The sequence below is a fragment of the Gasterosteus aculeatus genome, chromosome 18 (assembly GCF_964276395.1).
Source record: "Gasterosteus aculeatus chromosome 18, fGasAcu3.hap1.1, whole genome shotgun sequence".
Lineage (NCBI taxonomy): Eukaryota > Metazoa > Chordata > Actinopteri > Perciformes > Gasterosteidae > Gasterosteus > Gasterosteus aculeatus.
Window position 1 is genome coordinate 6,389,742 of NC_135706.1, and position 22,772 is coordinate 6,412,513.

At 45.7% G+C, this 22,772-nt stretch overlaps 1 protein-coding gene across 1 annotated transcript in view; it reads right to left on the minus strand.

Annotated features, from left to right (window-relative positions):
• map3k5 (mitogen-activated protein kinase kinase kinase 5) overlaps window positions 1-21,435 on the minus strand; it is a 44,724-nt gene extending 23,289 nt beyond the window's left edge. Inside the window, exons 1-6 of the mRNA XM_040160268.2 lie at window positions 20,287-21,435; window positions 8,284-8,423; window positions 7,514-7,537; window positions 3,668-3,861; window positions 1,962-2,130; window positions 1,172-1,278 (exon numbers count right to left, since the gene is read on the minus strand). Coding sequence (XP_040016202.1) covers window positions 1,172-1,278; window positions 1,962-2,130; window positions 3,668-3,861; window positions 7,514-7,537; window positions 8,284-8,423; window positions 20,287-20,719 — 1,067 coding nt within the window. The 5' untranslated portion in view covers window positions 20,720-21,435. The remainder of the gene's footprint in view (window positions 1-1,171; window positions 1,279-1,961; window positions 2,131-3,667; window positions 3,862-7,513; window positions 7,538-8,283; window positions 8,424-20,286) is intronic.
• Window positions 21,436-22,772: the final 1,337 nt, after the last annotated feature.

Sequence of the window (22,772 nt, forward strand, 5' to 3'; positions counted from 1 at the left end):
GCTGGAGACGAGGGCCGCTCTCTCCTAATGCATTGAGCTATTTCTCTCTTCCTCCTCTCCAGAGTGCCGACTGGTATTTGGACGGGGGGGTTCTTCCCTCGCTGCTGAGCGCTCACATGCCCGACGCCGCCCTGCTGCGGACAAGACGCCTGAGCCAATTAGTCCTCACGCACTTCAACCTGAGACACACTCATGTGGAGGCAGAGCACCAACTTCACACCGCTCAACGGGAATTTGTTAAGGTGGAATATTGATTCATCTCAGGGCACAGAGCTGAGGACTAATGATTCATCCAAGTCCACTTGAAGCGTAAAATGTATTCCAGTTAGGAACTCAAAGGAGTTTTGATAATATAAAGCACTTGAAATGCTTCAGGAGTCAATTATTTGAAAAGAAATTGTGAACGTGCATCAAAAAAGCGCTGAACTCCGAGGTGAACAGAATTAACACAAAGTCATTGTCTAAATCCTCTTGTGCCACCAATAAGAAAATCATCATCGGAGCACATTGCATAAATCCCATGCTGACACAGTGCAGACCTCCCCCAGCTGTTCGTCCCTGCACATGGCGTCCTGTTCTCCAATAAACGGAGGGAGCGCCGTCTCTCGTCAACACTTATAGTATGAATCTGTCGGACAAAAACGTCTCCCTGCTGCAGCACGGCGCTCGTAAACTCAAAATCACATGGTGGTAATATGCCAGACGATAACAGTGGGAAAAAAAACACCCGGCCTTCTCGGCACCCTGCAGAAACCTTTTCCAATTTCTGCCAAATTAAAGAACAGCATGCTCTATCGCCGTTTGATGCCGTTGCACCACGAAAACCGCAGGACGTTTACAAGGAAGGCAGCTGGCGAGAAACAGGCGGTCCAAACCCCTCTGCGTCGTGCATCTGTCTTTTTCCTCAGCAAAGTGGCTGCACACATGCTACCCATAATCCCACTGCCGGGCGGAACCTTTTTACTTGTTACTTGTGAATTTGTTGCTGCTTGTGACTTTTTTTTAACTGGAGTCTTGAGGAAAATTCTCACACCGTTGACTGTGTGTCTTTTTACTTGGAAATGAGAGAGAAAGTCTTTCCTCAAGATTTTGCTTTACCCATTACGATTTAATGACTAAAATACAAATACATCGGCTGGCGGCTTGTTAAGTGTCACCAGGTGCGTCTTACCGATTCAGTGCAAAGGCGTAGTGGAACTTCACGTGTGGATGGGCCATGGGGTCAAAGGTCGGCAGCTTCTCCAGAGTCTCCACCAGCTTCACGATGGACTCGTAATCCTGCACGATAAGCGAGGAGGACGCTAGTGAGCTTCCTGTTACAATCTCTAATGATTGCTAAGCATTGTGGGACGTTTGTCTAAGAAACTCTGCAGCTATTTCCCTGATTTAAGGCCAGAGGGGGGACAGAGAGGGGGGTGGGGGGCTTCTGATGTCTTTCTATTCCGTCTGTCCGATTCTCAACTGGCTGCTCAACACCAAAAAGCACTTGAATAATTGAAAGGCCCCTTCATCATATGTTTGCTGCTGCTCCTTGCCTACGTAGTCACTGTACCCAAAAGCACGTTGAATAATTCAGCACGTCTTCAATGCCGGTTGATCTAGTGAATGATTCATGGGGCTGAGCGCTGCCTATGGTGAGTGGGAGGATCCGGGCGGCGAGTGCCATCGCATTACGTAGACGAAAAGGGAGGAAAGAGCGGCAGATTTAAAACGAGCAGACCAAGCAGACCAAAAGCTTCGCCCAGAGCTCTCTGCAGGGATGTGAAGACGTATCTGCCACTTTGGAGCAACGCTTGTTTGCTTGTTTTTTAAATTGAATCGGAGAAATAGCACATCAGTAGCATCCTTTTTGCAACGTGCCTATTCTTTTCTGCTCTGTCCTTTGAGTTGCCTCCACTAACGATGCAATTGGCTGAGATATCCTACACCGCGGGGGGGGGGGGCGCACACAGCAGGCGTACCTGGATGTCCCTGTATGTCAGCAGCAGGTTGATGACGATGTCGACCGAAAGGCACTCCACGTTGTCCAGCCGCTGTTGGATGCGGCTCAGCTCGGCGGCCAGCTCCACGCCGGTGTACAGCTCCCGAGCCTTGCGGATCTCATTCAGGATCGTCTCTCGGAAATACTGGCTGCGAGACAAGAAGACACGCAGGGGAGAAGCTTAGAGGTTTAGAGAAAAAACACTGCAGTTTCCATTATTTTAAGTTAGCTCAATGAGTAATTATAGTCGCATTGTGATCCCCCCCTGTTGTGGGACTAATCATTTTATATTTTATGTGTAAACCATAAGAATCAAATGGCTTTAGGTTTTTTATATCTCCTTAAGGGGCAATTCTCACATGCTTACAGTCTTATTTAATTTTCTGCTTTACGTGACATCAGGTCGCTGTCGAGTGAGAGGCTTTACGTTACGCTCGTTTTCAATTCGTTCTTCATTGATTATTACTATTATGAACCCGGCCAAAGCTCCTGATATTAGTTTCACTCACTTTGTGGAGGAAAGCATTTATTGACATTATATTGATTATATTGAGCTTTTCAAAGAGCCATTTTTTAGATCTTCATTCATGACTCCACATGGCTTTCATCACAGCAGGCTTTTAAATAAACCAGAAATCCTGTCATCATATTTAAGACCATAGCGAAATGTGCAAAATACAAATGACTGTTTTCGTGGTTTGACAAATGTAATTTCTGTTGGATTGCAGCTGAACGTCCCAGTCAGTAGGCGTGCCTCTCTTCGTGTGCAGTTTTGGTATTGGTGGTAAAACTCCAATAAGCACCAATAAGACATTTCCAAAGATCCATGTAATGATGATCATCTGCCGGAGATTCATTTCTCTATTCACTCTTTTCTGTCATGTGTATCCTAGAGGGGAGCGATGAGGTTCAAGCCAAATAATGACTCACTTTACTCACATAACACATTTCTTCCACGTGAGTACGCCGGCAAGCAAGGCAACACAGACCTGTAAATGGTCAATGTCATTCAAATTCAAAGTGTGTTTGTTCTGAGCAAACAGCAGGCAAATGTAAAGGTACTCAGTGCCAAGAAGCTCATTAAATAAAACCTGCTCGTTTGTGGTAATGCTCTTTCCCACAATGTAAAGGATGCTCTCTAATCTGATACCTGAGAGCGCTGAGCTGAAAAGGCTTTTTGTTTTCTTCCAGGACACAGAAACTTGATCACGTTTTTTCCTCTTGTGGCTGTAAAAACCTGAGCAAACTGGCTGCTGGATCCACTGATGCCAGCAAAGCCTAAAATATTACCGCAGCAACTGAGGCGGCGTAAAACGTTTTAAACAGGAGATCACCACCACGCAAGTCAAGGTTGAGGGACGCACTACATGAAAAATAATTACCGCAAGTAAAAATAGTAAGAGTGGGATAATAAAACAAAAGAGAAACAGTCACAGTGCTACTCGAACACGAACACAGGCTGAATTTGGTATTAATCACCATAATGGCTTCTGCCTCATCCGTCATCTACAGGCACCTCAGTTTGCATTTATACAATACAATGAAACCCAAACCACATGTGGCCTTCATCACAGTGCATCACCTATTTCCTATAGTAAAATTGTAAAAACATATATATTTTGCCTCCTCATCCTCAATCACATTGATTTGCTGTAAATGCCACGTTATATAATATCAAATACTTACTGGGAGTTTGCCTGCGACACTTTGAGCACCTGGATGAAGCGGTCCAGCAGCGGCATGCAGATGGGCCCCAGCAGCATCTCGAAGCTGGGCTGCATCAGCTCCGTCAGGCCCTTCATCAGGCTGCCCTCGCAGCAGTACAGCTTGTTGTGGGGCGTCACCATGTAAGGGATGAAGGTGTAGTTGGCCGAGCACGTCTGAAGAGACAACGTTTTGGGAAATAGCTGTTGGTATGTTGAAGCATCAGAGGGATCTTTTTGTAATACGTTTGTGGGTTTGGTGTGAACGTGGCATCAGCAATATTTTTTCTCAACCTTTTGATGTAGAAATATTTAATCCCCCTGAGCACCGCAAAGCCCTTTTTGATGGAAAAAACGCTGTGCCATCGGTGTCTGATATAACACTGAAACAACACAACGCGTTGGGTGGGTAGCAGCTTGTGGACGTGGTTTCAGCAGCACTGCTGCTACATTTATGGCCAATTTTAAATTTATTTTTAAAAAAAATCTCACATACCCCCATCTGAGAACCACTGATTTGGATAATCTAAAGATTTAATAATACGATTTGATGAGAACATTTGTATTTGAATATTGCACAGGCAGTATGTTGACTCTATGCAACTGGATTGGTCCCCGTAGACATGAACCTTGTACTTATAACACAATATTTCAAGCACTTATTGGACAGATTCAAAAGTCCCTTCTTGTCTTTCTCGATTGTGTCGTCTAATTCAGTCCGTGTATTAATGATTACATTTAAAATGCAATGCATTGTAAGGAGTTTAAAAAAGTCTCCTCACACTACAAAGTAAATAAAAACATATGTAACAAAGGCTTGTTGTAACCTGTGCGGTAAAACATTATATTTCACAGGGAGGAAGCAGATTGCCTGGAGGAAGTCTGCACCGTTTCCCTTGTTCGAGGCAGTTTCAGGTAACAACGTGAGCGTTGGGCTCTGATGTGTCTGCGCAGACAATAGTGTTTGTGTTGCGTGGTGAGTTGGTCTGCACAGGCGGCCGTCAGGAGGTCTGCATCAGTGCTGACCCTCCCACCTACAGCTGCTTTCCTGCAACCACAGACGATAACAGCCTCGCACTCACAAATTCAACTTTATGCTCAAATCGGGCAGAAACAGAAGCCCCTCGGTGTTCCGCTTGAACAAATGCCTTCTTTGTCTCTGCTGCTGCAGCTATTTAGTTTCATGTCCTCTTCAGTCGCAGTTGCACAGTAGCACTAAACATGTTCCTCTTTATTTACTTGGCTCTAATTCTCGACATCTGTGTTTTGTCTGGAGGAAGAGTTTTGGTATCCTGTGTCTGCGTTTGTTTTAACACCATTCTCCAGCCGCGGTCGCGTCGCTTCTGTTGCGGTGGCCTTCCACTGCTGAATAAACAACCAGGAAACACGTGGAGGTGGTGTTTGCAGCGCAGGGAACGACAGAGAAAGAGAGGGAGAGAGAGAGTAGAAAGGCAGGGAATCCACTTTTTGACATCTTCAAGAAACAGCCGAGGTATTTTCAAGGAGAGTTATTCCCAGAATGTGAGACATGTGGCGGAACACAACATGAGAAGGCGTTCGGGCTGCTACCCAGCTGCATCCTGACGGCTTTCATATTCTCTCGTGCTTTTTAGCTTTTCAGCTTCTTTGACAAAACGCACCGCTTCTGCCCTCGCTGCCAACCGAGAGAAAAGAGACTCAAAGGGAGGCGCGCCGGTGAGGCAAATCAGAGTGGTACGCTTCCTGCCGTCGAGCAGCGGTTCATGACACGGGCAGCGACCCCGTTTCTGTTAGGTGTCGCCGGACAGATTGCAAGACCCCCACCCACCCCCCACCCCAGCTGCTCTTTGTTTTCCGATCACAAGCCAGGTCTGTTCTCACGGGGCCGAGCCCCCACGTCTATCAGGGCCGCCACCTCAATCGATGCCAAATGTCGCCAGTCAATTACGGGTAGTCTCTCATCTGCAGAGTGGAACACATATCACAGCACACAGCTCATGGGGAATCTGAGATTGAGTCAGTGATCCAGCGAGTGAGTCATCTGGTGTGTTAGCCTTGCCAATGGTCCATCTTGCAGCTATACAGGAGGATTGGAGCTGCGTGCTTACTCACTCAGTCACAGCAACTAGTGGGCTTATATGACGGCAGACATTTAACAATTGAGGAAGTTACCACTCATGGTCGCTTCCACAGAGGCCTACGGCTTGAACGCATCGTAGTTCAAGCCGTAGGCTTTGGACCATTGTGTCTTTTTTTTACGCTCTACCAGAAGCAAAAACAGAAGAGAAAAATATTGAGGAATGCATGAAAAAGTGTAATGAAGCCAAACTTGTAATAAAGTGTTCTCTCTCCAAACGAGTCTTTTTCTTTTGCAAAAGTTAAAATGCAAACAGAATAGCATAACCTCTAGTTAGTAATAGTTTGGCTGACTACCTTAACCATGCAACAGAAGAGGTCTTTTAGCGTTATATCATCCATGCAGACACAAGTGAATGTGTCTGCATGTAACAAAGTGCAGCAGGAGTTAGTGTTTCCTGTGCCTGTACTGACAACTCTCTATTTTCTTTTAGAAAAATACGTACAAAAAAGTGTACATAACAAGTTTCCCACAGAAAAAACGAGGTTTAAACAGGAAGTTAAATGAAATGTTGATTCTCAAAAACTCCAGTGGGCTGAAATGTCACGCTTTGGCTTTCATTGATTTTGATGAAGGAAGGGGTTTTCCCCACAGAGGAGGTGCATGCATATTCATGTGATTTATACAATGTCAAAAGGTATTTTCAACTAAAAGGGTAGAGCGCTTCGATGCGAATGAAAGTTCATTAAAACTGAGTCACTTCTATTATTAATAATGGACCATTTTAGAAAAGAAAATAGCTACAAAATAGCTAATATCTTCATAAGGAATGTAAAATGTAAACAGTAAGATGAGCCGTTATTGCAATTGCAAGGCTATTAAAGTGCACTCTTACCAGCACAGAGTGCACATGCACCATCATAAAGGGAAATGAAGTGACCTAATGGGTGCAAGACGGAGAGAGAACAGAGGCAGTGGGTGCACATAGGGGAGCTCAGCGAGTTCACACTGTGAGTGATAATCAGCTCTCCTCACACAGTACCAGTCAGGGATCAGTGCGTGGCATGCAGCACTGTGCACCTCCTTCCTCTCTAAAAAGCCACTTAGGAGAGCTAAGCCTTTTATCTTGGCCCTGAACGCGGACTCCGGCTTCTGTACCATAGTTCGCTCTACAGCTGAATTAGTCGTTTGCTCAGACATATAAATTACCTGTTGGTTTGTGCATTTCAAATGAGAGGATTTGCAGGCGTTATTCTGCAAATTAAATTGTTCTGAGATTAAAACTGAAATCTGATCCGGGGAACCAACTTACATTTTGAGCCGTGCATGCTTATAATGTGATTTGCTAGCATGTCGTTGTCTTCTCTTCTTTATACATGCATACATTTGATACCTGTATCACCGGACGTCTTTTATTATGTATATCAAAATCAAATTCAGATTGTATTACAAACAACCTCATGTTAGTCAAACACGAACAGGATTTCCTGAGCTTTAATGTGGCACCTCATTTGAATGCTGCAAGGTGAATTTTCTAAGCGCTCGTCACTGTAGCTCATGCAGCAGCTGCAATAAGTGAAGCGCGTTGATACGTCGACAGTAGGTTCCAAAAGAGAACACCTTCATCACACCAAGGAGATAAACATAAGGGGCTAAAAACTGTGCTCATGCAAGCAGTCTTTGCAAAAAAATAAGAGGTGTGATGTGTGAGCCACGCGTGAGCAATGTGTGAAAGGCAAAGGGGAGGGGACAAAGATTACTTTGTGTACTTACAGTGTTCTTCTGGCAAATGATCTCCTAAAAGAAGAAGAGAAAAATACATTTAGAGCTTGTGCCTTTGGTCTACAATGTTGTGTTTATCTCCACTAAAGGCTCCATAGTCAGAGAGCACTGTAGATCCACACTGTGTCTGCAGGAGAGGAAAGACTCTATATGTTGACACAATGTATCTGGGTAAGATTTATTAGCTAAAAATATGACATTTTCATACGACTAAAGACGCGTTACTCTCCATTGGAGATGCCATAACAAAGCGGTGGCTCTGAAGGTTTATTTCACAACAGTGTGTCATCTTTTATGAGGTTAGCAGAGTTGGTTTTTGTTACAGAAGGACGCTGCCCGCCTCTCCTGAAAGAACTCGAAAATACGAGTAATGATCACAACCACGGCTCATCACCTCCGCCAAGACTCCACAATGCCCTGAATTTGTAAATTAAAAAAAAAATGATATGTTTATAAATTCCATCTGCAGGCGTGGTACTAAAATGGATTTAAAACAAATGAGAAATATATATATGTCTGTCCAAGACTGAATGAGGCCATCGCTGGTTTTCAAATGAATCCTCAAGCATTTCCTTCCATCACATTGCTGACACATTCATGAGCTGCTGCTGCTGCTGCCACCACATCATACTGCTGTCAACCCCCTGCCTCCTCCTAAATATAGCCTTTAATCAGCACCTCTGTGAACCAGGGTGACTGTGTGGCTTGTGTGCAGCAGTGACTCGGTCCCGTGCTCGCTCCGTGGCGTCGGCTCACTGTACCTGCAGAGACTGGAGGGAGTCGGAGTTGGTGTCGCAGTACAGGATGATGTTGTTGGCCATGCTGAAGCTCTCTCTGACGCCCAGGTGGTAGAAGAGCGAGGGCTGGCGGAACGCATCCGTCATCTCCACGACAGCAATGTCTGGTGGTAGGAGACGGGGACGGGTGGCAGGTTTAAACTTGGTGTAGCAGATTGGTGTAACTGTATCCACAGAAGTATTTACACGTGAGACTCTTAAACCACTGAGACTTATCTGCTGCTGTAGCCACGACCAGTGTCATATTGTAGAACGCTTTTTTTCAATTTGTTAGTTAGTAAACAGGCAGAGAAAATGCAGTTCATACAGACAATTGGAATGAACTGACTAAATAATACAGAAATTGGTTAAAAAAAAATCAACAATTTGACATCAACCAATCACCTAAATACATGTTAATCATGCTTCAAATAGGTGTGCACTCAACTGAGAGAGAGAGATTTAGCTCTGAGGTCAAAGGTTAATGAGCAGATATAAGGCCACATCACAGCCTTTCTCACACTCTAGACCTGATCAGCTGTGCATTCTGTTGCAAGAGGAGCCAGCAGAGCCAATCCAGAGGCCTGCTTTTGAAAAACAGTCAGTCAGTCCGACCCGTCTACGAATGTAAATACACTCAATCCCTCGCGGAGACCAGCTGGACTCAGGCATGTGATGTGGATCAGTGGGTCGATAGGAGTAAATATTGCCCCGCGTCACTCAAGCCAGCGGGGACAATGGCTTCTGGCGGAGGGGCGGGGAGTTCCCAGCCTCGGACCAACAGCGCTGGCATAACAAAGAGCCGCGTTACCAAAGAGCTCACGCACAGGTGTGCCGACAAACTGAACCGTGACATAGAAAACGCACCGGGACTCAATTCTTTCAATTGTTGCATTTAAACACGCATAAGCACAACTGTAACTGCAACGGAGGCCCACGCATGAGGCGGGAAGGCGCACGCCGTCCCCCGAGGCCTGATAACAAACTGGAACACCCGGTGGCTGCACTCCAGCAATGACAGAGATAACGCCGCACCCGGGGTTTTCATCTGTTTCCACTTCGACACGCCTTGTGTCAACAAATGACATGGAGCTAAAGAGCAGAGAATCTCTGAACGACTTAATCTTTCACCCCTGGTGTGTGGTTGAAAGTTGGGCTGCAGAGGATGACTGCTGGAGAGAAGAAAAATGTGCAGCTCATTACTTTCGGCAGTAGAATTATGACCAGGTAACGTTACAACAACAAAGAAGCCTGAGAAGTGGAAAATAAACACTGAAAGCTTTTTTTTTGGTTGCTTGGTTTAGAAATACAACTGACACTGGATGGATTAGTGGTGTATTTTTACATCGTATTTCATGTTTGGACTCACATCAGATCGTTTCCACAATGCCCAAAATCCCAAATTTACAATCTAACAACATGGAAAACTACTTCATTAATAATGACTGTTTTAAAAACATTGGGGGTGAAGCTACGGCTGACGGGGGGTGTAAGTTACGCTACGTGCAGCAAATCGGGTTATAGATGCGCCGTTTAGATGAACCAGCGTAATAAATTGGATGTGTGGCGTGAGTGCGTGTGAAAACATGGAAACACGCGTGTCACACGGGGAAACCGTGAGAGTTGGCAGCCCTGTAGCTTTGTTGGCTTGCTTGAGAACAACTTTCCTAACACAGTCAAACATCAAGCAACACAAGACAAAGCAAGACCCCAAATAAGTTCCTAAATAGTCCAGCAGAAATATATACATGCAAAATAACCTACAATTTCACTCATGTGGGCCTATGAACCAAATAATATACACTTGATGCAATAGGCTACATGCTTGTGGAGCCTGAGGGTGGATCTTCACTTAATCTTATTTTAATAATTTTTTGTTAAGGAAATATGAATGTGAGAATATCAAACTATGCAAGTAAATAAAGCATTGTTCATCCCACAGACAGTGAAACAGATATCAGGTAAAAAAAGGAACCTTACAGATGTTTTATTTATTACTATCATAGATAAATATATTCCATTATCCTATTTGTGGTATCGTATCGTAAGTATCGGGTACCGTAATATTTTGGCAGGTATAGTATCAAAGTCATCATTTTGGTATCGTGACAACCCTACTGTCAAGACGTCTCTGTGTCTGCATGCCAACGCAACGGTGCAGAGAGAAGCCCACGAGAGCCCATGGAGGGCCTTCCTCAGTGATCAGGGGCCACGCACTCATCATCAGTGCATGCAAATGCCTCCGGGAAGCAGGTACTCGTCTCTGGCCCCCAAAGGATCTCATCAACAGGCCCGTCCTCCACACAGGCTTTAGACGTCAGCCTTCTTTTTAGGTTTTGGGTTACAGCCAAGCAGGCACAGCACGGGAAACCAGGGATTTCAAGCTCTGCAGCTCCGTGCGGTGATGCAGAATATCGAGAGGGTTCTCGCTGTCTCTCCGGATGAGCAGCCAGCATCTTCACATCGGGAGGCTCGCTCTGTGATTGCGTGCACGACCAGTTACCATTTTCTGACGTATAAGGCGCTGAGGGAAAGTACACCTTAATCCTCACTCGCTTATCTCTGCTTAACAAGCACTTGTTACTTCCATACCTATGACGCATTTAATGAATCCCTATTAATGGCATCTCCGCAGTCACGCACGGCGTTCATTGAATGCTCACGCTTCCCCTGTTACTTGGGTTATTTCATTGGAGTTGAGGGGACATAAAGTATAGAATTACTCTCCACACCATGAATAAATCTGAGTGTACACGGAATATAAAGGCTGTTTAGCTCCCACAGCGCTCTTACTTTATGCACCCAAGCAGCTGAATGTCAACTTCCAGACAGTGCGGGCAGGCTGATGAATAAAAGATAAGCTTGTCTCAATTCTCTGCAGGCGGGAGACACCATCAATATTACATCTCAGCGATATTTCAATGCAAACACGCCATTTAAAAAAGGCAGCAGTGCAACACACACAGCTAGAGGGGAAAAAAAGGGTAGCGGTTGTGTTTTTAGAAAGGCAGCGATGACTTGGGTGGATTCACTCTCCCTGGTTCTTCTTGGAATACTCTTGACAGGAATGCGTCTGAGCTGATGTTTGCTGTCGTAGGGGCACGGCTGATGCTAGTGGTGAATACAAAAAAAAAAAGGGCATGACACAAGTGAGCCTTGTTCTACCGGGAGACTCGGAAGGAGCAATCGGCGCTCAACAGTGCTTTGTTCTCACAGCAAAGCCCCCGAGAGCTGGCGAGAGGCGTAGGATAACATCAGCGCCGAGCGCGTTCCATTCCAGATGCAAGCGCACTGACGCTTCATAGTAAGGAAAGCGTGAAAGGAGGAACGCATGCCTGGCGTTAACGGGAAGCTGAGTAAAGTTGTCGTTATACAGAAGCACTTTCATCCTTCATTTCATGTTTGGCTTTCACTACAAAGACATGCTTTTTAACTTTGAATCCTGGTAGCGGCAGAAGAGCGAGCAGCTACTTCTTACTGCTTCTTATCAGAGCGCAAACGTAGAGATTAGATGGTAATTAGAAAAAGGTTTTAAAAAATAAAGCCGTTATGAACCCAGGACGTGGAGAATGAACAAGACAAAAATGTGCAATAATAGCCTGGGGATTCTTTGTGTCAAAACTATTTATAAAGTCAGAGATTTGCAACCCTTTCAGACTGTAAACGGTTTTAATAGATTTGTGCATGTAGAAGACCTCGACCTCGACCAAGCGCCATCGCCCGGTCAAATCTGAATTGGCGAAATGCTTGGAATACTTAAGAGAATCCCATCAGCCGCAGCTTGTACTTGGGCTTGTGTGCTTTGTCTTTTACTGCTGCGCCAACATTTGTTAATGCTGAGCGCCTGATGCTAACGGACATCTGACTAAGCAAACCAAACCAACCAAGCCAACGGCCTCACACTCCGAGTAGTCGTAATGGAACACACCCAAATCTGTCTGGCAATGACACGGTGTTATCAAAATGGGTTTTCTGTTCTGCCAACAGTGTCACAATTGGCATTTTTCCTTTTAACGAACAATAATCTTGAATTCACGGAGATAAAAAAAAACAGCAGAGAAATGAGAATCGCCATATGGACACTGCCTGTGATTCAATTGAGCACAGAAACTTTCAAAAAAAGGCTGTCCGCTGTGCTCACTGATCGCCTGATCAGTATTAGTAACAAATAAAACTTTACCAGGGAAGGGTAGACAAATTGTGACCAAAAAAAGACAATAACGTGCAGTGATGTCCAGACAATCTGCTACACCTCCTACGGCTGGAGCTGCTACTGTTGACCAAAAGCAAATGGATCGCCGTACACACCTCTCAAAGCAGAGGAGGAGAATAATTCAATACTCCTGCACACTATCGGGCTCCGAGCAGCTCTCTCCTCAGGACCAGGCGGTTGGGGAGGGAGGGATGCAAACACTGACTGGAGAGCAGTGCATGAAGCGCTGTGGGGTCTATGGGCTCGTCGTTATAGATCCTTCTCAGCCGAGTGCCTCCAAAAACATCCTTTTTTTGGGGGGGGGGGGAGTTGGAGTAAGACGAGGCACGGGGGGGTTGTCTTCTCAATATTGTGATCGCATCAGGATCCGAATGGCGGGGTAGACTGTTCAAGTGGATATGGATTACCTCAGCTACAGTCTCTCTCCCCTCCTCCGGCGGGAGCCAAGCGGAGAGCAAACATTTAGACGCAAGAAAATCTATTTGAGTGAGTGTGGGCTGTTTGAAGGATGTAAACAAAACGTATCTTTGATCATATATGCAAACCTTGTTTTCATTTCAAACGTATCCATGACTCGCTTGTGTGCATTATCTTCGCCTCGTGACAACCCTCTAACCTCCTAAAAACAATGTAAGCGTTTAGGTTTATTGCCTGCAAAATGTACCGAACACACTGAACACTAAAACAAAGTTTAACTAACAACAAGTTCCAGATGTAATGACTCAGCAGTTGAATCATGGGCGGCATTGTTTATATACATTTTTTGTATTTTCCATTGTAGCAATAGTCCACCCCACCCACCATAGCATGTTCCATACAATCTATTAACAAAGCAGGGTACCAGAAAGTGTTTGCAAGTTTAATTATTAACACTTGTGACAATATCTTTGCGCTGCAACCCTAAAAGGCTTAATTACTTAAAAAATGAAACCGACAGCACTGTTTGCCAGTGACGTTTAACTGTGTTTGACTCGGAGAATGTAGAGAACAGTGAGTAAATTAAAGACTCACTTAAATATTCTAACAACTACACAAAAGATGTTGTAACCAAGGAAACTCAGCAAGGACACAACTGTAACAGACGCAGTGTTTTTTCCTCCTTATTGTACGAAGGGAAAGCCGAGTGCAGCGGGTGGTTTTCCCTCGTAGCTCGGCCTACACGGAGGACCCAAACCGACGGTGGAATTACTGTCTGCAAGCTCCACTAGCAATCATTTCCACCATTCGAAAACTCTTTTTCCTCTCCTTTGAAAAAACTAAAAAGGGAAACTTTTGCAGAACAATGTCCAAATTCTCTGCCAATTTTCCAGAAACGCCAGAAGATGGTTGTTTCGTGCCACCAGGTTCTCGTACTCGGGCCACAGATGAAGTCTCACGGCTGTACGAAAGGTACCCTGCGTAAGCACAACGGTTCAGCACTTCTCATCAAAAAGTGTTGTGTGTATCCTTCAAGTTTCAACCAATGTGTTTGATTCTCCTCGGTAAATATTTGAATTCCTTTTTGCTGGAATACAGCTGTTTTTTGGGCCACTGGTGCCACAGTAGATCAGTATACCTCCCCTCCCTGTGCAACATGAGATATAAACTCAACAGGGCCTCGACAGTCAAAACACAGCTACATTGTGCAAAAATAACCACGCTCCGTTTGAGTTTGATTTATGTGATAAATATGATAATTTGAGAGCGGGGAACCCGGGAAGCCAAAAAGCCACAGTAGGTGTAAACAGCCAGTGGAGAAATTCCCCCAAAAATACAACGCTGGGAATGGAAGAAAAGCACAGTGCAGGTCCTTTAAGTGAGCCCTTCTGTTTACAAGAGCAGCTCTACTCCCAGAGGATAATGATGGAAATACTACAGTGGTACTCTGTAGTTTAGAGCGATTAATGCACCCTTTAATTCTAGACACAAGCTTGCTTGAAAGAAACAACCCTGAAAACACCTCGATGCAGGAAATAAGACCTTCCAGTAGCAGCGCTCTCCTGGCAGACTTTTAAAAACATTTTTTTTTACCTCTGCTTTACTTTGTTGCCTTTTCACACACACACACACACACACACACGGATTTCACAAACTGCAGAGCCACGGCCCCGAGGGGGGAAAAGCTGAGAACAGAATGTGAATTCATCCGCTGTGAGAAACTCGTGCTGATGTTGGCCCCCGACCTGCCGCCTTCATTTACAGAATTCGCTGAAACAAGAGGGATTTGTAACTACGCCGAGTAAACAATGTTTCCTTATCTCAATCACCTCACTTTACCAGATGAAGGTACTGCTGCGCTTGTTTGTAACATGCTGCATTGAAGGAAACATGCAGTAGGAGCATTTTGCATCATAAGTGCAGGAACATCCCACACCAGCACGGCTGACCAGTGAACATCTTCCACAAACTGTAGATTTGAATGTTGAACTCCACAGGTCAAATGGTTAAAGAAAGGCCGGGCAATTCTTAGCGATTCTGGCCAGTGGAGTTCCACGTACAAATAATAAATGCAGAAATGAAAAGCTGAAGATGATGTTGTTAGGGCCGCTGCTGTTTGAAATGATCTGCGTTGAGTGGGGTTATGTTGGTTGTTATTTTGTGTCCATGTATGTGCTTGCTGCTGGCTGTAATACAAATGGCCCCTCTGGGATAATAAAGAACATCTTGAACCTTGATCAAAATCTCCTTCCAGGATTTCTGAGTATTTTTAAGAACTGTTGCCAAAGGGATTACTTGACCTTTTGATCTGGCGTTGGTAACCATGTCGGTCGGTTCACTTCTTTGGTCCACACTGGAATACCTCAGCAACTACTACACGACATTTTGATCCTGCATTCAAGTTCCCAGAGGGTGAAGCCGCTGGCTTTTTGTCTAGCGTTACCATCACGTTTTTACCCGTCCAGTGAAATCGCTCCATGAGATGAATGGGGGCAAATTGTTCTACAGTTACACAAGTGGGCACGAAGAGAAAAGCCAAACAAGGAATGTAACAACAAAACGCCTTCGACTAAAGCTCTGAACATTTCTTCTTCTGTTGCTGACTCAAGAAGAATTTTCTTCCTTCCCACAACCACCCGCGTTTTACTTTCATCAAACACACAGTTTGGCATCAGCTTCGTTGTGTGACCTTTGCGGTGCATGTGCAGAATCAGCGGAACGAAGCAGCCCAAAGCGCCGTACGTGCGATGAGTAACACCACCTCGGCCAACCGGAGCCCGGATGTAATCACATTATTGGATGCTGCACTCTGTGAGGGGCTGAGAACCATGGATCGAATGCATGTAGGAGGAGAACAACTTGCGACAGTTGATCCACCACATGCAGAATGTTCAGGTCAGATTGGGCATGACCCCGCTGACCTCAGATAAAAAGTGCAAATGAACGAATGCCGCCTCTGTGCCGGTGAGTGCGCGCTCGCGAGAATCACAAGTCAGCGTAATTAACGGCCCACTAATGCAGACAAAGCTGGTGATTGCGTAAAGTCCTTCTAAATCACTCGTCCGGGCCGACGGCTCCTTCACACAAACACTTCTGGCCTGAGGCACGGGGGATTGTTTTTTTCGCCTCTATTATCCAACGTTTCCCCCTTTACATCAAAGCAACTGTACTGTTCCTCATCTCTGCACATACCGCTGCTCCAGATACGCTTCCCATGCAGCAGACCAGCACCTCTGATCCTCTGGAGTAGATAGAGGCGCTGACTGCGTCCCGGCTGCTTATCGCGGGTGCTGATACAGGAGCCACTCTTTCTACACGCTCCTGCTGGCTCTCACCTGAAATCAACCCCGGATAAGACCTGAAAGGCGGCTTTAGTGCGCCGCCTCTCCGCCTCCTGTCTGAGGAGATTTACTCTGGGATCTATGCTGCACTTTAAGTATGTTTAGAGTGTTTAATGTTGAAATACTGCAAAAATAAAATACGGTAATGTGACGGCGCTGTCGGGCTTCTATTGTAATGTGGCTTTCAAAAGGGCAACGCGTGAACAATAGACTGACGACACTTCCCGTTGAGAAATATCCGCATGAGAACAACTACCTCTCCCACCGAGGTGGAGTCGCTTCCTCCCCCCCCCACACAGACGCCAGTCGGTGGCCTGCGGGCCGATTCCCTCTGACCTCGTGCTCTCTAACCTCTGCCGAGCACACGGAGCAAACAGGAGGGAGGATAAACGACCCGGCAGAGCGCCAGCTCAGCTGATGGGGATTTCAGAGCTCAGTGTGCAGACGAATCCTGCTAAGTTGTAACAAGAAGCTGCCAGCCGACTCGCCGCTGGAGGAACGGGAGGAACCGACCGGCCAGGCTGCTCTTTTTGGGGGGGGTCAACCGCGGGACTTCATCAGCGGGAGTGAAGGAGTTCCCTGTTTGGGTCAACATGAGAAGAGCACAAACCGGCAGCGGCCAACATGCGCTTTGAAGTGGCCTCCAAAGAGCTCAAGAACACGCCGCGTTATCCGCGCATCTCTGTAACCATCAGAAGAGAGATAAAGCGCCGCATGGCACGGCTGTGACCGAACACCCGACCCTCTAATGACGATGGAGAACAAGTCTGCACAGCCGACGATGAACATCAGCTGCTGCATCTTTCACCTTGTTTAAAGGGAAATCCACAACATCAGCTAACGTCTCATCTCTGATTTTTTTTAAAACATTTTTTTGTCCTAAAAACGAAACGTGCTGCAACGAGCATCGGTGAGAGCACTCATTGTGTCACCATGTCGATCAAAGTGACGAGCACATATTGAGCCAGGCCCCTTAATGGTTTAGCACTTCAAAGTACGAGTCACACAGTCTGCAATCAAATCAAAACCTCTCAGCTCGTCTTCCATGCTCCTCCATCAGCGTGATTAAAGGAGGACGTTCTCCTTTGAGCTCTGGATGCTCACGACTCTTTGTGTCGGGTAGCACGCCGGCCGGCCAATTCATTTAACTCAACCCAAAAACAAGTGTTCATTCATATAACTGTGTAACTACGTAGAAACAGGCCTATCAAGGGACATTGCATGTGTGTGTTTTAGTCTTCAATACGAAATGGTGTTCCTTTAGATTCTACACAGAGAAAAACTTTGATGGTTCCTTAATTTAGAGAACAGCAACTGCACAGAACATTCGATTGTGTCCCCTTGTTTCCCATTACCCTCGTGTCTCTTATAGTCTGCGTCTCCCTTTTTCTGGTGCCGAGTGTACCGACCATTCTCCGAGCCCGCCGCCACAGACGCGGTGGGCCTCGCCCTGTCTGGTCTTGCCTCGCCTCGTTCCCTTTCTAGGAAATTCTAGTATTAGTTTTCTGAATTATATCCTCCAGCCTGTTTATAGTTTTTGGTTTTCCTGCTAATGGAGTGATTTTTGGAGTCTTTGATCATTTTTGAGCCTATTCTGTTCATCCTTCTGCTCCTGAGTCTCCAGGTCTGACAACATCATGAAGTAGTGCAGCAGAAGCTCAATGATGTGACATTGTAAAGTATCTTTTTGCATATTCAAAGCGGTGCAGACAGATGATGTGAGTCTCACACAGTACTTCTTAGACACATAGAGACAATAAATGGACGAGGCAATTTGAAAGAAATGTTTTTAAAAAGGGATTAATTCAAACAAATCTTAATTTGAAGGCCTTCTGTTAACAAAATGTCCACGTTGCTGATGATTATCTTCTTTTCATGGTCAAAACCAGAGCATCAAGTGACATCCACGTTATTTTTGAAACCACATCACTGCTGATTGGCCCGTCAATAACGTGAGTAAAACACACTGAGACAAAAGTTCACACTCCTCAACTGATTAATGACCTCAGCAGCAGAATCAGCGATCAATGATGGCCACACACGGCCATTCACTGGTGTTTGCATACGTTTTGCGTCTGCATTATTTCCTCACAATTCCTGATTATCGCGGTTTTCAGGCTCGACAATCGACCTCTGCCAACTCTCAACCAAATGTCCTCTTTGTCCGCGGCATCGTGTGGGGAGGACATTTAAGGACAGTTGCGAATAGCTGGTATTTGAATCTTGCAAATCATTTTTCCAAATGGACGTACTGTCCGCGTGGCCCGGAGCTCATTGTTTAAAGGTTTTAGTGGCCTAGCCTTCGTCAGTGTACGTACACACTCGTGCAGGAAGAGGGTGGAGCAGCGTGTGTTTCAAAGGATAGAGGAGAGTGTTTCTGGGGAAATGCGTCTGCCGTCCCAAGTGAATTTATGGGGAAGTTCCACAGAAGTTCAGAGGGAGACAACCACATAAAAAACAAAAAGAAGAGCGAGTTGTGTGTACAACTAATAACGTGATGTTATGGCCGGAAACAAGCCTGTTGAACAGAAGCCATAGAGTTGTCTGGTGTGAATAATTTAAAGGGATCTGATGTGCTGATTTGGGTTGAATGAAATAAAAAGCGACAACCGTGCCACTGAACTTTTGCTTTGTATAAATTTGCCTGTACAATATCAATATATTTTAGGTCATTTTGAAATTGTTTTGAATTTGTTGTCGTGAAGAGTCGTGAAATAAAAGCATGGAGCAATAAAAAAAGCTTTTTGTGACGGTGCTGTATAAGTGTTGCATCATGGGAGTTGTGGTCTTCAGCAACTTCTCTGTGTTGTGGTTGCGTTTCAATACAATTTCTATGAGCTCAACATGACATCTTCATGCTGCTTGTTCTGAGAAGTAAACATTCTTTAAACCAAATATGTTCAATATGAGAAAACGAGATTTTAGATTTTAATGCCTGAAACAAGCTGAAACATTGTCAGAGTAGACAATGTTTGACATGTTTCGTCTGACAAAAAGGACTGAAATCATTAATTGATTTTCAAAAGTTATTAAATGCCAATGAATGGATTAATTGACTAATTGTTTATGGTACATTTGGTTAATTTTATGAAACATCTCTACTTCACTTGATGATTCCAGATTAAAGACCATTTTCATCCCCTTTTGAGAACTAACTGGGCTGCCAGGTCGTGGCTGCTGGCTGTCATCCTGCAGAAAGGAGCGCTTAATAACAGCTTGTAAAGCCTTTGCAAAGTGTGACAAACATAACCTTTCTTTCAACAGATGACATTTAAATGTCAAGAAGGGCTGGAACACAGTAAATAACATTGTGCTCCTAACACAAACAGCTGTGATGTGCATCCAGCTGTGTCTCATTGGGCACAAGTTCAGTTCAGTGTATTTAAACAACTGATTGTTTCCAAAAGCAATCAGGAGCCAACGAACTGCACATACGATAGGAACAGGAGAAAGGGGGGAAAGTGCCTTCAGTCGCAAGGTTCAAATTGGTTTCTCTGCTCGTAGATTCCAGTGGAAAGTCCGGCCTCATCGCCTATGACACAGTACCGGAGGAGGAAACTTGGCGTGCAGGGAAAATATAACAATCACCCCCCCCCCCTCTCCACACATATGTGGAGTAAATCAAACAACCCCAATAAGGTTCTTTTCGCTTGATGGGCTCCAGCTTCGTTCAGCGCAATGTGAAAATAACTCTGCAGCCTCAAGCCGCGACATGCAGAGCTGTGGCTTGCTTCAGTGCAGAGTAACCTGTCCTGCAGGCAAACGGTTCCCCCCATTAAGAGGGGATCCAGCTGAGGCGTGACCTTTGCCCCCTGAAACTAGTTAAACACAGAACCAGCGTCACTGTCAAGTAATGGCGCTTGGGAGGTGGCAGACTTTCACCAAGACTGATGCTTATAGTTAAGAGCAAATATTACATAGAGTCCTGTATACAATGCATTTGGACGGATTGATAAAAATCGCTTTTTTGTTTCTGCAACTTCTTGGGAGAGAGCCGCATTCGGCTTCTTCACTCACCTGCATTGTAGAAGCTGTCCAGCACCGTGGTCTCCCCAAAGTCCAGTTTGCCAAAGTTGGCCGTCTCCAGCTTGCTGCCCGCCGCGTCGCACGCGTCCTTCAGGCACTGCAGGGCCATGCTCTCGGCGTTGTTCTGCTGGCTCGCCTCTCCGTTCACCACGTAGGCCACCGTCACCGGCCTGTTTTTGCACGACTTGCCGACGGACAGCAAGCCCCCGGTATCCACCGGATCGCCCAGCGGGGTCGGGCTGAGCCCCCCGCTGCAGACCACCGAGTCCTGCCAGAAAGTCCCGGCTGCGGGGACAGCGAAGAGTCCGCCGCCGCCTCCTCCGCCGCTACCGCTGTGGCTTTCCCCGCCCTGGCTGTCCCTGCTGGGACAAACCCCGAAGCAGGGCACCGGTAGGGATATCCCGTCGTGGTCTTGACTCATCATGGATGTCTCAATGAGCGGGTTTCTCCGCCAGTCCCCCCATGGAGAGCCAGCCTTACGCACGGCGGTGACCCGTGGAGCGCCTCCGCACAGGCGAGACGCGCAAAGCCTTCCTGCGCTTCAACGAGGGCGAGCGGTGTGTGTGGGAGGCATCGGGCTTTACACGTCAACCCTGCATGTGGACTGTGGAGCGCGCCGCTGGGGACGCGAACACGCCAAACACGCGGCACCGCTGCCGTTACCCGCCGCAGTTTCGCCCGTGGTCACGACACTAAACTCCGTGGAGAGGAAACCCACTCGGAACAGGCAGTGGCCAAACGTCGCGCCGTCCTCCTCGGCTCCTCACCACAACAACAACAACAACAACGCCACCCGCATACTTCCCAAAGTTGTGCAACACCTCGGCGCACGGCGACGCCCAGTGACGGCGCAGTTGAAAGGATCGCGGCGGCGTGTCGTGTCTCGGACTCTGCCCAGTTTCCACTGTTATCTTCCAGACTCACGCACTGGGCGGAGAGACGAGAGCAGCGGGAGCGCGGTGGAGCAGGGCGGCCACACGGAGACCATATGTGGAGCTGCCCGCTCTCAGGGCGTGGGGTGGGGTGGGGTGGGGGGGCTGCTGATTCCTCCGAATTACCAATTGTTGGAGGCGCCAATTTTTTCAACTGCTATAAATAAATACTGAAATAAATAAACATAATGCAAGATGAATTATGCAAAACAGGAGACAATGTCTGACATGAATCTTTTGAATTATTGCTTTGGGGTTTGGGGCTGTAAGCATTTCATTGTGTTGCCAACGAATCGCTCTGTTTCGTCATTTGATCCCGTGATCACCAGTCAGCTGAGAAAAGGTTTCCGGCAACAACTTGCATCGTCTGTCCACCCGACAAAAGCAACGCGGCGTTGACAAATATTAAAGTCGCGTTTAGTGACATAAATTGTTACAGGAGCGGTCTTCTATATCAATTTTATGTCACCTGTTGCGACCTCGCGCGTTCTCTCCTGACACAATGGCGCCCTCTTGTGGCGGCGACCCCACATTACAGGTCAGCGTGTAGAGAACTCAGTTATTGTTTAGTAACAAACATCCCATGACAAATATACAGCAGATATGTACAGACGGGTGTGGATGAAAAGAGTCGTCCCCTGTCACACTGATAGAGCATTTAGGGCTCCTGCAGGAATTATTGGATTTAAAATCCCAAACTGTTTTTATAATTTTTAGTGCAAACTTTATGAGCAGCCAGTCAGAGTTTAAGTAATGGTCCTTTACCCGACTTCTCCAAGGTATGACCTGTTATGTGGATCACTGCAGTTTGTGTTTCTGTGTCTTGTGCCAGGAAGAGAAAATCGTTTGATTAAGACATACATTCTTTAAAAAAATATGGCTGATATATATCGTTTTAAGGTAACTAATTTCATAAAAAATGTCATTCTTTTATTTTTGCTTTGGCAAGAATAAGTTTTTATAATAATAATTCAATTCTGTTTGTCTGCACAATATTTACTAGAAGATGATCTATAAAAAATCAGCTATCATATTTCAGGGCAAAAGTGACAATTGTCACCATTCATGGGCTCCTCTGTGCAAACCAGAATCTACACAATTGTTTAAAATGATTTGACAACAAATAAGTCATGAGTTTTGCAACATTACAGAGAATATTTGAAAGAAGTCTTCATTCTCCTCACCTATTTGTCGCTGCTTGTGTGAACTGATGTGGCGCTACAGTTAGTAACACATTGGCAGTCCGAAGTTAATGGTAAATTCCATTATATTGGATACAGCTGCCACATAATACTGCACGTGTGTACAAAGGACAATATTCAGTTCTAAATCAGGTCTTCATCATTACTATGCTACACTGAAATCTGCAAATGTGTTTGTGACATTGACTTGTGATGGGACACTGTAAGTCCATTATTAATCATTTTGCTCTTTATTAACAGAAATATCCATGATTTGGGGTCAGATAATACTGTAAATATAAGTAGTCTTTTAAAGCAATGATCATTCTTTAGAAAAGCTCAACAAGAATCATAGAAATACTCA